General features: G+C 34.5%; 3 protein-coding genes across 3 annotated transcripts; 1 reads left to right on the forward strand and 2 right to left on the reverse strand.

The window, feature by feature from the left end:
• Nucleotides 1–733: 733 nt before the first annotated feature.
• Nucleotides 734–10,254, reverse strand: LOC114355977 (ras-related protein Rab-30). The gene is made up of 4 exons (XM_028309046.1): nucleotides 9,789–10,254; nucleotides 8,925–9,108; nucleotides 6,296–6,447; nucleotides 734–5,850 (listed from the first exon to the last, which is right to left on the reverse strand). Exons 1-4 carry the CDS (start codon nucleotides 9,957–9,959, stop codon nucleotides 5,752–5,754), a joined length of 606 nt encoding a protein of 201 aa, XP_028164847.1. The 5' UTR covers nucleotides 9,960–10,254; the 3' UTR covers nucleotides 734–5,751.
• Nucleotides 10,255–10,767: 513 nt separating this feature from the next.
• On the forward strand, nucleotides 10,768–13,329 carry LOC114355988 (speckle-type POZ protein-like). The gene is made up of 2 exons (XM_028309058.1): nucleotides 10,768–10,807; nucleotides 11,885–13,329. The coding sequence occupies exon 2, from the start codon at nucleotides 11,914–11,916 to the stop codon at nucleotides 13,036–13,038; it is 1,125 nt and encodes a 374-aa protein (XP_028164859.1). The 5' UTR covers nucleotides 10,768–10,807; nucleotides 11,885–11,913; the 3' UTR covers nucleotides 13,039–13,329.
• Nucleotides 13,330–14,876: 1,547 nt separating this feature from the next.
• Nucleotides 14,877–15,900, reverse strand: LOC114355990 (probable RNA-binding protein EIF1AD). Its single transcript, XM_028309059.1, has 2 exons — nucleotides 15,629–15,900; nucleotides 14,877–15,275 (listed from the first exon to the last, which is right to left on the reverse strand). Exons 1-2 carry the CDS (start codon nucleotides 15,749–15,751, stop codon nucleotides 14,895–14,897), a joined length of 504 nt encoding a protein of 167 aa, XP_028164860.1. The 5' UTR covers nucleotides 15,752–15,900; the 3' UTR covers nucleotides 14,877–14,894.
• Nucleotides 15,901–16,266: the final 366 nt, after the last annotated feature.

The following is a 16,266-nucleotide window of genomic DNA, read 5'->3' on the forward strand; positions in this document are numbered from 1 at the left end:
TAATTGAATTTATGATATCTGTTTTTGAATATTTTTCTTACATTAGGCTGATCAAGCATCAGCGCCATCTCATTTATTATGACGTACGCTGTTTAATAACTTATGTAATATTATGACAGGTCGTTGCGCGAAAACATCAGCGCGCCATTTTTTGATAATTATTAATTGAGAAAAGTAAAGGAAAGTATTATTTTCCTCACAAATGTGTTGAAAAACGTCGTTTCAACGCGTGCGCATCAGTAATTACACTCTCAGATTAATTACACCCTCGCGTTTGGCAGCTGCAAATGCAATCTTGCCTCGAATGTAATGACCAACTAAGCACACTTATTATAATGTACTGGATTACTAAGTATATGCGTTTGCATATGCAATAATGCAAATGCATATAATCCGATGTCTAATTATAACAATCAAATTTAAAATATTAAACTATCTGACGAGTCACAAAATCTTGAATATCAAAGAATTCAGAACCTTTAAAAAAATCTATTAAGCAGTTTAGCTTTACTGAAATCGACTCCCTAACACTTGAAACATTCGCCATGTATAGATCATCATCATCATCATCATCATCCTGTAGTCCTATTACCAGTAGGTACCTACTGGCATACTTGATTCTACTCAGTCTCTATGCTACTGGTAGATGATTTAAAATATCCATCTCTCCAGATACTGACCATTTAGTGAAATAATATGGATAGAACTGAAATTGAAAGAAAACAGACAAAAGTATCCAAAGTGATCATTTATTTATGCGAGTATTACAATAATTCCGTTTCTTTGGTGAGAATTAATTTTACATTATATCAGGAAACATTATTTATTAAGGTAGGTTAATATTTTCAGATCCAATATGAGTCCGGAGCTACTGTTCAATACGCCTTACTTCCTTACATTGCACATAATACAGTCTACAATGGCATAATTTTGAAAATGTTGAGACTAAAGGCTCGATGAGATCTGTCCCCCAAACAAGTGGCAAAACGCTGTTAAATTAACACTTATAATTTCATGCATTGCAACATTTATGCAGTTACTTTGCTCTGTAAAGGTATTTGACTTTCAGAGCGATCAAATAGTGCCACTTGTCTAGGGCTCCTGGTAATCCTTGCCACGCCACATACGGGTCGATTTATTTAATTTTATTTCTAAGCAAGATTTCCCGTACCTTGGTGATATCTGTATTGTATCTTCTTGCGATTATCAAGGAACCTCTAGCCTAAGCGCAGACCACCGACTTTTAGTTGGCCGATAGTTGGGCCCGATTCTTATTTGTATGAAGAATCGGCCGATACCAAATCGGTGTAGGTAATGTGTGCACTTTCATACATGCCCATACTTATTAAAAGCCCGACCCAAATATCGGCCAACTAAAAGTCGGTAACCGGCGCCTAGGCGTATCAACAGCATAAAAAATAAGTATACAATGTATTGCACAACATTAAAATAATCAACATGAAGAAATTCAACTATAAAAAAATATAAAAACAATCTCACATCAAAGTGCTTTAAAAGTTAATTGTGATGCTAAGATGAAAACCGTACAATATAAATTCCCAAAATAGACACCTAAAAACAATAATAAATACGAATTAAACACTAATTTAAAATTAACAATTTGCTTACCAAAATACTATCACGTAGGTAGATTAAAAAAGAAAGTATGTATATTAATTTTCATTATAAATAAAATGTGATTCTATTCAAATATTAACATTAATAATTATTATAATACAAATTAAACGTAGAATCAGGCAATGCAAATTATTATTATAAAATTAGGTACCAAACAGTGTTATGAAGGAAACTCGACCAAACGAATAATTTCCACTGTTTTTCAACACACTTGCTCGTAAAAGTGGTGTGATATTGAAAATCTTTTAAAAATATTAAATTTTTAGATGCTTTTGTCAAAAAGGTAGCAAATATTTTGAATGAATGCCTTTATCAAAATGAATGATTGAATTTATGATATCTGTTTTTGAATATTTTTCTTACATTAGGCTGATCAAGCATCAGCGCCATCTCATTTATTATGACGCACGCTGTATAATAACTTATATTATGACAGGTCGTTGCGCGAAAACATCTGCGCGCCATTTTTTGACAATTATTAATTGAGAAAAGTAAAGGAAAGTATTATTTTCCTCACAAATGTGTTGAAAAACGTCGTTTCAACGCGTGCGCATCAGTAATTACACTCTCAGATTAATTACACCCTCGCGTTTGGCAGCTGCAAATGCATTCCTGCCTCGAATGTAATGACCAACTAAGCACACTTATTATAATGTACTACATCTTATGATCATTTCGACAACGATTATTTTATAACTATAAATACTTTGAGGATTTTTAATGCGTGATTTCAAATGTGTAGATGATACCATATTTATTTTGCACAGTGCCCACCGACCACGGTAATGAAAAATCGATTCATAAAAAAAAAACAAGAAGTAAATAGTATACCCTCTAAAACTCTGATTTCAATGATAATAAATAATAATAATGATTTATCACATTGGTACACATTTTGAAACCTCGAATTAATAATCCGACAATACATACAATACAACACATTACAAACATCCATGATTTAATCAAAAACAACCACTGGAAAGGCATAACGTTAAAAACAGTTATAACAAAATATGCAAGTAACATTAACATGTTTAAAGTTCACAGGCAAGCAGAGGTTACGGTAAAAATACATTGGCGCGAATGCTGAGACGCATTCTTCACACATACTGCTCAATTACATAGAAATACAAATCTTTTATTAACTTTACAGGGCGCTTAATACACGTCCCAAATAGCAGGCCCTACCCTAACCACCACCTAACCACCACTTCAGGACAACATAACATATAGGCTGGTGCTAAAAGATAGTGATATGCTGGCATAATAGATTATAAAAATATATTTTCAATAAAAAAAAATATTGATTCTTGAATAATATTTTCTATTTATTTTTTAGAATCGGGTCAAAATGTGGAGTTGTTACTAAAACCAATTAATCAATATTGAATTATTGATTAAAACATTAGCCGATAATAAATGTTTCCATTAATGGCCGGTTGTGGAATTGGGCTTGAATGTAAAATGTAATTTGAGTAAGTAATGTGTAGAAAATGTATATCAGTATTCGCACGCATTAACAGTTAAATTCCGTTGTATACCATTAATTCATTCATAGTAAGGCGGCGTCCCTTCAACCCTTATTCTATTCACTAAACTATACATTGTCGAACGCATCGAGGTCGAAGGGACAAATCCTATGTGTCACTACGATGGAATGAAACTTCTACAAAATACTCTCAGTAAGCATACAACCTAAACTCTGATTTATAACTCGAGTCAGCAATAGGTATTTCATAAAAAAATATCAGATCATCCTACTCTGAAATACTTAATTTCTCAATCAATTTTGAAATGTATTTCTTTAGTCATTCACATTCAAAATCAAGTGAGAAAATTAGTCATCACCATGATGGTCATGTCAAATTACTGACTCGAACTACAAAAAACATATAGGTATTCTTTAATGCTCTAACCATTCCACGAGGCGAAAAGTAGTCTAGGAAATATAATTTGGCTTTTATCTCACCTCTCGCTTGCTCACACTCCTTACGACTGTGTGCTAGCGAGACGTGAATTATACATGGCCAATTTGTTACGTCCTATGCAATACACTAAATGATGTATAATTTAATTAATTAAAACGAAAATTGCAACAGCAAATTTTAACTTATTCGTGACATTGCAACACCGCATGCGCGTTTTGTATGCGCAAGCGCATGGTCAAGTATATCATGTCCATTTATGGTAGGACACTCGTCGCTCCATATAAGACACGCTGTTGTTTTCTATGGGAACATTGTATTCTAGAAGCGTTTTGTGTAGGTGGTGGACTACATGTTTGGTTTGACCATGATGAGATTATATGAAACTCCAAACAAGTCCTTCCGTAAAAAATCTTTCGCATACGGAGATATTAGCGCTTGATAATTTTGGGATAGCTAAATTATATTCTGTTTTTTAGGAAGCTGGGACGCATTTAAAAGTACCTACTACAGTATTCTGTATAACGCTACAAACAGATTCAAACATATCCCATGTCATTTGATTGCTTTCAATGCATAACTATCTATGTACAAATACTACACATCTTATAGAAAAACAAGTAGCCTAAATTGGTCTCAAAATCTCTACAACTATTGATATGCAAACGATGAACTACGGCTATGGTCCCACTAGCTAGTAGACGAATATAAATTTAATTATTGACATGAACGCAGTCCCGTCTAAAATTATAAAACTTAGAACTTACTTGATAAAAACCGATAAAACACCGAAAGGGATAAGATAAATAGTAAATGATTAGCCGGTCAATAGATTATAAAATTATAATATCTTTGAATGTTCATTATTTCAAATGAAAACCACAATCTTTTTGCAGTTATTCATAGCGACTTACACCAATATCTGAACACTATGCATCTGATGAAAACAATGCTTAAAATGTGCAGGTACCCTACAAAATTGATACCTATTTTAAAAATGAGTTGTAGAAAAAGCTTAATACTTATAACTGCGATGTTGCAACGCCACGACAGCCCTTAAAGCGAGTGGAATGATTTCAAATACTACTAAATACAATTTCTATAAACATGGTATTTTTATAAAGAGATCGCCGTTTACGTTCAGTCTCCGATTAATACAGTAATTCATCATTTCTGATCTTAAAACTGACATGTAAAGGCATTTTATCCCACTTAAATTTTTATTAAATTCATAGGATAGCATTACGTTTTAGATGTCAGATTTTAAGATCAAGATAATCACATAAGTCACATCATTGATCAACTAATCCCTCCTAAGATTAACAAAGCATTTATTTAATGCTTACTCACTAAATAAGTTTATAAACTGGTATGTACTACTGGTTCTTAATTTTTAATTTTACGTAATAGGTTCATTGCTCCTTCCGATATACTATTTTATAACAAGTACAACCTTTCTTTTTTCTAATAATTGCATTATTATTCACGTCGCTGTTTTATACTTTAGTACAACTAGAAGGAAGAAAAAGTGAAGAAAAATGTTTTAGGATTCACACAACGGACAACTCAATTAACGCCAAACTACTTGAAATTGAAAGCTTAAAGAAATTACATATAAAATCCTATAACAAATGATCCCCTATAAAAATACCACAGCGCAGTACACATTACTAGGTACTCATAGAACTTGTATTCTAAGACGCATAATACAAACTCAGACCTGAGATTCATTTGAACAAATAGTTAAAAAAAAGTCACTCATGCATTATTAAGGTCGACTGATTATGTAAAAGATATACTGGCACTACAAATCGTCCTCACTAAGGCCCGGCTTCCACCAAAGCGGAAAGGAGTTGTCTTTGAATAACCAATCAGATTTGAGCTCAGCTTCGTTCGGAAATGAGATTGGTTATTCATACTCATCAGTTATCTCTTCTTCTTTCCGCTTTGTTAAAAACTTGGTCTACAAGTTCCCATTAAGGTCCATTTATATCTACAGACATTGAGCTTGCCAGACACGTGCCGTAGCAGACACCAAATTTTGTCTGAACGATTTTGGCATGTGTCTGGCACGCGCAGTATCTGTAGATATAAACGGACCTTTACTTTTCATTTTTCCTACGTTTGTTTGAATGCGTCTCAGAATGCAAGAATGACAATCACGACATCATCAAGATAAATTCGTTGTTTAGCGGAGGCAGCACCCGCTGTCGCCGACTGACGTGGTCTTACCGTTGATGGGGCCCAGGCTGCCGTCGTACTTTGGCAGTTCCTTGCATTTCGCTTGCTGGAATAAAGTTTTCTTATGAAGGTAAATGTAAAGATGACAAGATTTCAATTTGATCAAAAGCGTCGGGCAAGTCAAGAAAAATTCCGCTCAAAATACAATCGGTATTATTACTTTGTTATGTGTACTTTGTTTTACTATAAAACACCATTAATTAACCCAAATCTTTTAATTGCGGTCCGTCCGATCAAAATCCCCTGATTGTCCCCCGAGACAAACTTGACCTTCACTGGTTGGGTTTTTTTTATTGGCGGTGGTCAAATTGTAGATCCTGGCTACACAGGAGATGCAGCCGTCGAAACAAGAGGTGGGAATGGTCCCGTTCCAATTGAGACAATTCGTCTTTTCATACAAGAATATGGTATTGAAACACAGTTGACTTTGCCATCTGCCAAAAGGTGTTACTCTCTTCTAAAAGTTTCAGAATATGGTGATGGTGACTGACCTCCATGAGTTCGACGGCGATCTCCATGAACAGCCTCTCGACATTCTCCGCCTCCTTGGCCGACGTCTCCAGGAAGTACATCCCGTGGCGCTGCGCGAAGTCCTCGCCGATGTGCCTCGGGATCTCCCTGTCTTCCCTGTCTGTTTTGTTACCTGCCGATAAACAACCACATTCATCATCATCATCATCATTTCAGCCATAGGACGTCCACTGCTGAACATAGGCCTCCCCCAATGCTTTCCATGTTGATCGATTGGCAGCGGCCTGCGTCCAGCGCTTCCCTGCTACCTTTACGATGTCGTCGGTTCACCTTGACCACCACACACACACTACCAACCACAAACCAAATTAACAGTCGGTATCGATCGAACTGGATAAAAAGGCTAGTTCCCTAAAAAAAATTGTAGTGCGTCAATTATATTATCAAAAAATATTGGACGAGCATATTTTTTATTGTCAATCAAACCAGTAATTACGAATTTATGGTGCGTTTAAGTTCCGCGTCATGTCACACCGTGCTACACTTATAAGCGCTTCTTGACGTGCGGGCCTCTTGTTTTGAACTTTAGCGCCGTGCTTTATGATATCAATATTCATTATGTACTTTGAAAAAGTGAAAATTACGTATCGAGTATTTTTTTGAAAAGTTAACTGATTGACTAATTCAAACTCTTATTTTTTTAACCCAGAGAACCTCATTTCTAGGATTGCAAGACTTCAAACATGTACAACCACTATTGATTTGATGTCAACCATGTATTTTTCTATTCTATTATGTGTTTTGATGTAGCAACCTTGTATAGGATAAAGTTTAATGACTTAAGTAACAAGGCTTAACAAGCAGTATGATGCACAAAAACAATCTATTGTTATCTTATAACATATTCTTAATGATGTGAGACACCAAAGAAAAATTGTTATTTCTTTTGATTTCAAGATTGAACTTAGTTAAATAATAAAAAATATCAGTTGCCTGTACATACATCAGAAAAGTATAGCCTTTCAGTTCGAAAATGCAATATAAGTACATGAAAATGTTTCATCGTCCTGGCTATTTCAGAATTGCTGCTCTCTCAATTCCTTATTCAGTAGAGTTGGCCAATTTTGTAAACTATAATAATTATTGTGAATTACATCAATTAATTCAAGCAGAGGTAATATCAGGATGTATGTCAGTCAAACATGAAATGCCTTAATTTGGCAATATATTATTCAATCAAATTATTGGCCTTATAAAGTATACAACCCTATAATATATGGAATGCATTGCAGCCTGAAGATTGCATGCAAGGTAAATGATTACTATTAATCACACTAAAATGTATTAACCTTTAACCGACGAGGTGATTTTTTTGTCACGCCGTCTGCGACGTGCGGTCTGTGGGACCGCTATACTGTTTACTCAAAAAGTAATATTTTTTTGTATAAAAGTATATTGGTTTTATATTTTTTGAGAACATTATAGTATTACAAATAAACATACGTATAATTTGCGAGGAATCAATGTATATTTGTTATTTAAATATGGCTAAAACTTTTTTGACCCTTAATTTCATTGAAATTACACTAGAGCTCAATAATACCTATATAACTTGTAAATTTTAATCAAAGCAAGAAAAACTATACTCCTTCCTAAATATAGTGAACATAATGAATAAAATAAAAATAAATGACACGTAAATTACATGCACAAAAAAAATTGACGTAGGGCAAACATCAGGCAAAATCAGGACATTTTTTTTACCGTATGCCAAGCATTTTCGGAATGCATAGGTAACACCTGTAAGATTATTTCGTTTTCAATTTAGGTAAACTAAAATGTACGACTTTTTTGCAGCTGGTGCAATGACATCAGGCTGATTTGGCATGTCAGAGCCTGGAATACATGTCACTGATTTCTTTACCACCCGTTTCGCGGTATTTTTTTACAGACTACCATCTTTTACATAATATTATGTTCAAATATCAATATATCATTAGGAAATGTCTTTTCCTAGGTTGTGGCGGCCCAGGATCCATCATTTTTACGAAAAATTAGTCGTCTAAAACAAAAACGCCAGTTTCAGTATGGTACAAAAATGTCACGTAGTCTGCGACGTGCGGTCCCACAGACCGCTGTTGAACTTTAAATCGAATTATCTTATTAAAACTGCCCTCGTCGATGTAACCACTACCTGTAATGGCGTTTGGGCAACTAAACTCGAAGGTACTGAGACGCTCGGGACACGGGAGTAAGTAGAACATTGCAATCCAGAAATTTCAAAAACCGGAGCGGTCTGTGAGACCGCACCTCGTCGGTTAAAGGTTAAATATAAATATTTAATACATTTTAGTGTGATTAATAGTAATCATTTACCTTTGCCAAAAATTATTGCTGATTGTTAATTTAACATGCACAAGTAAATTTACTTGTGCATGTTAAATTAACAATCAGCAATAATTTTTGTTATACCAGAAGACTTACATTAACAGAACTGGTTTATTAATGCACATACTGACTTGTAGCAGTTAGTTAACAAAAAAAGTTTAGATTCTTACTAACAACATATTTTTTAATGTTACTTCCAACTCTACCATGTATAATTATAATAATGGCACATTGTAACAAAAGAAAATTAAATTTACTTACCAACTAATATCCTAAGTACTTTATTATTGGCATACTCCTCAATCTCCCGTAACCAGTCGGGCAGACAGTCAAATGTGGGCTGGCAAGATATGTCATAAACCAAAATAAGTGCGTGCGCTGATCTGTAGTAGCTTTGGGTGATTGATCTGAACCGCTCCTGACCTGCTGTGTCCCATATTTGTAGCTGCAATATAAAATATTCATAATTTGTTATTCACAGAAAAAATGTTATTCTCCCTGTAACTCCTCGTAAATTCAAGTATCAGGGATCAAGATTTTTCTACCCTCAAATAAACTCATGTTATTGCAACTCTTCCATGAGTATTCATTAACTTAAAATATGACAAAAATATTAAATATTTCAAAACCTCAGCTCTACTGATTATAAAAGGTCCATATTAACTGGATAGATTATTAATTTGTGAACAAACTAAACAAAACAAAGAGAGTAGGAGAGAATCAAAACATTCTTGTCCATAAAGAAAAACTGTAAGCATTAATAGTAAATCATCAGTGACTGTTAAAACTCCAATTTATTTAACTGGTGCCCAATTACACACAATAATTTATGGATGAAATAAAACAAAAAATCATGTGCATGTTTGCTTTACAAGTCAATAATGAAGCAATTAGATAGTACACTAAAAGCTGTGATTTCAAAATAAAAAATGCTACATTAAAGACAATTTTATGTGAACTGAAGTACTGGGCAATTATTATTGACAAAGCAAGCATCTTGTGTATTCTCAAATTCAAAATCGAAACATATGTGCTTCAGTAAACAATGGAATGGAGCACATTGGAAAACAAGTTCAATGATGCAACAACATTACCAAAAATGCTCACAATTTTAGACCGACTCACCTTCACTTTCTCACCGTCCACTTCCACAGTCTTGATCATGAAATCTACACCTATTGTGGCACCTTGTCCAGGTGGGAAAAGTCCTTGAGTGAAACGACGCACTAAACATGTTTTGCCCACGCCCGCATTACCCACCAACACAACTTTGAAGAGAAATTTATAATCCTCCATTGCGAGCACCAAATCACATTTGTCAAAGACGCAAAAAATTCAAACGAAACAATAATTTATGTCTCTAAACTCACGGTTACGCTTTATTGAAGACGTTCGTTCATTACATTACGAACTGAAACACTATCGGATTAATTCACAATCATGCAGACTTCAAAGATTAGATACCGCGTTAAAAAATTTAATTAACATATGAAGATAAAGCCTAAAATAATCGTAAAATTACGATTGAAGAAATTATTGGAATATCGACGTCCATTGTCCATGACCACTGCTGACTGACAGATACTATGCGTTTACGAAGGTGGTCTCGATTCCATTTACTGCAGTTACTGTTGTGGTTGCTTAAAAATTGTTTGCATATAATATAACAATTAACAACTGTGTTCAGCGTGCAACACGCTGCAATACTTGATAACGTGAAGTCAGAGGTGAGAAAGATTGGTGTACATTATTTTAATTAAAAAACTTTAAATTCTAGAACAAACCTAGAAAACAGCCTGTGTACNAACATAATTCTAAAAAGTAAGAATGAATGAGATGAGTTATAATTGAAACGTTTTGAAGTTGACTTGACCAACTTGACAAAATACTGAACTGTCCTATCCATGACATTGACAGCGGGGCGCCACCGTCAATACCGGATCGCTGGTTCCGATTTTTGCCATGTTGGAAACCATATAGTTGAACGATGGTAGCGCCCCCCCTGTCATTGAGTTTGGTGGGACAGTTCAGCGTGGGTCATCTTACTCTATGGTCATCTTTAATAGGATTTGTCAAACATTGGCAAAGTGTGTGTGAGTGTCCCTGTCTCATCATCTGTGGCAAAGTGGACCAATTTCCTATGTATATGTCACCGTAAGATTACAAACATCGTTTGATTACAATCTATCTCGTGAGATTGTAAACTGTCGAAAAATTGTGAACCGTAACTTAAGATTGCAATTTAACGCATTATTTTTCGCTATATTGTAATCTATCGAAGTGAAACTGTAAAATTACAATCTGTCCCGCGTCAAATTGTCAACTGTCCGAAAGCTCTTCCTGATTGGTCGGTCTTATTGTAAGAGCGACCAATTACGACCAGCCATTCTTTGTCCCCACAGAGTTAGAAATGAAATAGAGGTTTTAGTTAAATAAAATAAATACACTTCAAAAATTCTTCAAGTATTTATTTATTATTTAGTAGGTAACAATTATTTTGTCTTTAAACATAAAATTGGAAATGTTAAAAAAACACTTTTATAAAAAATATTTTGTCATGTAACAAAAAATAAAATTAAACACAAAAACGGTTATTTTGTCCTCAAACACGAACTGAAATTGGGAAATTATNGCAAATAGTATTCAATGAGATCACTTAAGTTCACACGCATACAAATATTAAAACACGAAAAATTTATGTAATTTACGTTATGTTCGGAAACTAGCACTAATTCGTTGGTTTATCACAGAATTTTTTACGTCCACAATAATTTTACATAACTAATTCTATACATAGATATGTTATTTTTAACACGAAATTAATTTATAATCACAAAAACATGGCGAGTGCCGGGGCGGCGGGGGGCACATAACGTTCAACCAATCAGCGCCTGAGATCACAATTTGACCGCTTCCCATCGATAGATTACAATAAAGCGAAAAATAATGCGTTAAATTGCAATCATATGTTACGGTTCACAATTTTTCGACAGTTTACAATCTCACGAGATAGATTGTAATCAAACGATGTTTATAATCTTACGGTGACATATAGATGACCCACGCTGAACTGTCCCGCCAAACTCAATGACAGGGGGGCGCTACCATCGTTCAACTATATGGTTTCCAACATGGCAAAAATCTGAACCAGCGACACGGTATTGACGGTGGCGCCCCACTGTCAATGTCATCGACAGGACAGTCCAGTATTTTGGAACTATATTACTTTTCTCTATGGGACCAATAGTGGATGGACCACAAAGTGGACACTTTTCTCTATGCACAGATTCTTCTGCTTCTGGAGTGTTGTATTGTGTTTTTAAACACGAAAAACAAGAATTTCTTAACAAAAATGTCTAGTATAAACTATACAACACGTACTGAAGGCCAAACTAAAATAAATACTATAATATGGACTGTGCCAAACTTTATAAATCTATTGGAAAATAAAACGACGAGGGAGTTTCGTACAGAAAAATCTAAAGATGCATCGTCTGATTTATTAGACGGTCGATTCCAATTGAAAATGCTATTTCTTGGGCGCGATAATGACATCATTGAGATATATTATTTGTCCCCTACGCCTGTGTTTTTAAAGTCTGTTCTCACCATATGCCTAAAGCGGTTTGAAGAACGTTCCATTGTCATAAAGGAGTACCACACTGTACAAGCTAATAAGTGGCAGTTCCTAGCGACGCTATTCAAGCGAGATATCGCCAGTTACGATGGTCGCGAGATATTCCTACTGAGCGACGGCAGTTTGCGTCTAAAATTCCAATTTATGGTGACTAATGACATAAAAGTGGACAGATCCCACGTCCCAGAGGTTCAGTTAAGTAACGACTTCGAGAATCTGCTCAATAATGGCTTGTTCTCTGACGTGATTATGAAATCTGCTGAGAGCATTGACTACAAAGTCCACAAGGCTGTGCTGGCGAGCAGAAGTGCTGTCCTAAAGGCTCATTTTGAGCACAACACTACTGAGTGTTATACTAATATAGTAGAATCTCCTCTAGAGTCAGAAGTTCTCAGGGAAGTCTTGACATTTATTTACAGTGACAAGGCCCCTAGAGTGGATGAAATTCCAGAGAAACTGCTGGCTGCAGCTGATTATTACCAATTGAGTCGTCTCAAGAGTCTTTGTGAAGAGGCTCTGCACAAGAAACTAACTGTGGATAATGCCATTGAGACCCTGCAGTTAGCAGACTTGCACTCTGCTAAGACACTTAAATTGCTAACGTTAGAATTCATTAAGGATGGCCAAGCCAAATTGATCATTAAAACTGAGGGCTGGGCCAAAGTCAAATCTGTGGAATTGATTAAAAGGATCTATGAGTACATTATGGCAGATGATGTGGATGCAGATATCAAGTGATTGGGAATTGAGTGTGATACTCTACAAAAAGGGCTATATTTTACCGGGACACCATGGCGGCGCAACCAGTCGCCGGTTACCAACAAAATGTATACGGCTCTATAGAGAGTTACTCACCTGGTGTTCGTTTGGTTGCGCAAAGCTGTATACACTTTGTTGGTAGCGGCGCAGATACGTAGATTTCAATCAATTAGGCGGCCAAAACCCTGTTTTCCGAAAACAATCTATTGAAAAATCAACCATGTACGCGGGTAGTACACACTTCCAGGAATACCAAGGTACCTTTTTCAATGTTCAACGAAAAAATCGCGCAAATCTACCCTCTAGAGTAGTCTGAATGCGATAGTTCGCTTAACGTGTATGTATTTGTTTTCGGGCGCTCTTAAACTTACAACTTTTGTAAATTGCATATTTATTTTCAAAACCATTGTTTTCGAATGACAGTGGTGGATTGCGATAATTAAGGATAGAGCCTATGTTTTTCAACAGTAATTTACTTAGTTTTTGTTTTCCTAAATATATTTAAAAATTCTCAAAGATAGCTGTATCAGAAATGAGATTTTTTTTGTATTTTTTATTTTGAATTGGTCGTTTAACCAAAGAATAATAATAAGTACTACGTACAGAAGTTTTACTTCGCGAAGGTATTTAAACAAATGTATGCTCAATGTCATTAACAATATGGTGTAATTTAGCCCCTCTCAAGAGTCAAGCACCATTTTGTTGACAAACGTCAGTGATCGGCACTGCGCCGAAGCTATAGGGCTGACTTCGGCACACTTCGGTAAAATAATGTGACGTGAGGTGCCAAACTGCGGAAAATGGCGGAGGAAATACATGATTTAGCATGAATTATCATGAATAATAATAACTACTTATTTACCTCTCTGTGTCTTGAGGCAACTTAAAAAAGTATATTCTGTGTTTTTATTATTATTTAGGCAGTTAAATACTGCACAGTATTTAGTGCACCATTTTCTTTATTTTCTTCCATCATATACCTACAAGCACCTACAAGAATACGCGTGCGTAAGTCAATGTTCGCTCGTATGTGAGGCCTTGTCGAATAGTATCCTGTAGGTGGGCCATCGTGCGTGTTTTGTTTTCGAAGTAAACTCGTGGAGATGAAAAGGCCTGGTTTAACTAACTTTAGGGTCTGTCCAAGCAATAATTTCTTTATTTTTTAATACTTTACATATTGTTCTTTAAATTTGCAAAAAAGTTTGGCGCGGAAACCCGCGCTTTTTTAAATTAACAGCATTTGAAGACTTGGAGAAAAAATTGCGCAAAATATCATTTTATTGCTACTTTGTATTAAATCCATTTTTGGCTGCCTAAATCATTGAAATCTACGTACATGTGCGGCGACTGGTTGCGCCGCCATGGCGTCCCGGTGAAATATAGCCCTAAGTCTGATAGAGCATTAGTTCCTATGACTAGAGTACTCCACTATTTTATATAAATAATAACTTCTTCATTCCTGACAAAAGTTACTATAGTAAAATTAACTTTGAATTGTATATTATAGACTTGTATTCTGATAATTTTACAATTTGGGAAAACAATTGGATCTGTACTGTGTACATTTTTTTTTATTTATTTATTGATATTTTTTGTTATTCATAATACCTATTTAGAATGAATTAATAAAAAATAGTGTTGTTATGTTTGTAATTTTAACTTTTTGATATATTACTCCAATGTTGACATAATAAATAAGTTACCTACACAAATATAGACATTTTATAGGTTTAAGATATTCTCACTATTATTACTAGTTGAAAAGTATTTAGATCTCCTCTGTAGTTGTAAGAAAAATTTATAAATAAAACAAAATATTTTATAAAATAATTTTATTATTTAACATTATCATCACTTTTATCACTATTAGAGTCACTTTCACAACTTGAGTCATTATTATCATCACTTGAATCACTATCACTCTCACTGTCATACACAGGCATGTGTTTTCTGTTGGTGTTGACGAACAAATCATCATCATCTTCATCTGTTTTCACATCAACTTTTTTATCATCATCAAACTCCTTGGGCCACACGTTATTTTCTTTATAGTATTTAATAGAGTCCTTATTCATTATTTTCACAATTTCTCCTTTAACTTTGTCACCTTCTACGATTGGCTCGATGAGAATGTAGTCTCCTCGTTTCACCCATATGTTTTTCCGGAACTTTGTAGGCATTGACACTAGGTATTCCTCGCCGCTTGGAGTAGTTACCTGTAACATTTGAACAGAATAATTAATCAAACAATGAAAATAGGTCCAATCAAACGTTTTTCTAAGACAACATCTATTTTATAAATTAATTATCTAATAAGAATAGATACCAAACTTATTTTACTAATAAGAATAGGGTTTTTATGTTTGAAATTGTTGCTGTTTTAACAGATGTGTGGAATTTTGTGAAGCGTGGTATTTTTTCATTGAGAAAAAATAATACCACATTTTGGATCACACACTTTGAAGGTTAGGGAGCTATGTTGGAAGGATTTAAAACAATGTAGAATCACACAATTATTACTTTGTATGTCATGTTAGATTATTGGAAGATATAATTCGCATTTACTTACCTCATGAAGATTATTTCCTTTACTTTTCAAAACTTTAACAACACTTTGTTTCTCGTTGGGCAACTCGTAGTCGTCCCACAGCGCCTCGTTCATAACATGTTTCCTCTTATTTACTTTAGACATATCTAAACAAATATTAACTGCACATTAATATTTTAACAAGAAAGAGAATGTAAATTTAATTTTACAAGTAGTATTCTATCCAAAAGCACCACTCAGAAAATGAAAACAAGAAACAGCAACCAGCCAGATGAGCATGAAAATGACAACTGACTGACAGATGTGATGTGATTGTGAGCTGTCACTGTCACATTAGTAGGGTTGTACAAGTAGTATCGATTATGGTAAAAATTGAATGTTTTAAAATTTTATTAAATCGATTCAATCGATTGATATTAAATGATTCATATTTTTATTTAGGTATTTATTCATATTTTTTACTACATACGAACGCGAAATCTTTGTTTAGTGATTTTGGCAATAGGGGGTATAATAATGTGGATTTTTTTTTCCTACAATAAAGACAAAACAAACAAAAATATACAGATTTCAAGATTGAACTTTAGTTAAATAATAAAAAATATCAGTTGCCTGTACATACATCAGAAAAGTATAGCTTTTCAGTTCGAAAATGCAAT

The sequence above is a fragment of the Ostrinia furnacalis genome, unplaced genomic scaffold, assembly GCF_004193835.3.
Source record: "Ostrinia furnacalis isolate ACB-3 unplaced genomic scaffold, ASM419383v2 OfSCF2600, whole genome shotgun sequence".
Classification (NCBI taxonomy): domain Eukaryota; kingdom Metazoa; phylum Arthropoda; class Insecta; order Lepidoptera; family Crambidae; genus Ostrinia; species Ostrinia furnacalis.

Coding starts and splice junctions, on each gene's coding strand:
- LOC114355977 (XM_028309046.1), bottom strand. CDS start 9,959: ATGGAGGATTATAAATTTCTCTTCAAAGTTGTGTTGGTGGGTAATGCG. Junction 9,109..9,788: donor TGGACGGTGAGAAAGTGAAG/GTGAGTCGGTCT, acceptor TTTATATTGCAG/CTACAAATATGGGACACAGC. Junction 6,448..8,924: donor AGTACTTAGGATATTAGTTG/GTAAGTAAATTT, acceptor GTTTATCGGCAG/GTAACAAAACAGACAGGGAA.
- LOC114355988 (XM_028309058.1), top strand. CDS start 11,914: ATGGACCACAAAGTGGACACTTTTCTCTATGCACAGATTCTTCTGCTT.
- LOC114355990 (XM_028309059.1), bottom strand. CDS start 15,751: ATGTCTAAAGTAAATAAGAGGAAACATGTTATGAACGAGGCGCTGTGG. Junction 15,276..15,628: donor AAGGAAATAATCTTCATGAG/GTAAGTAAATGC, acceptor CAAATGTTACAG/GTAACTACTCCAAGCGGCGA.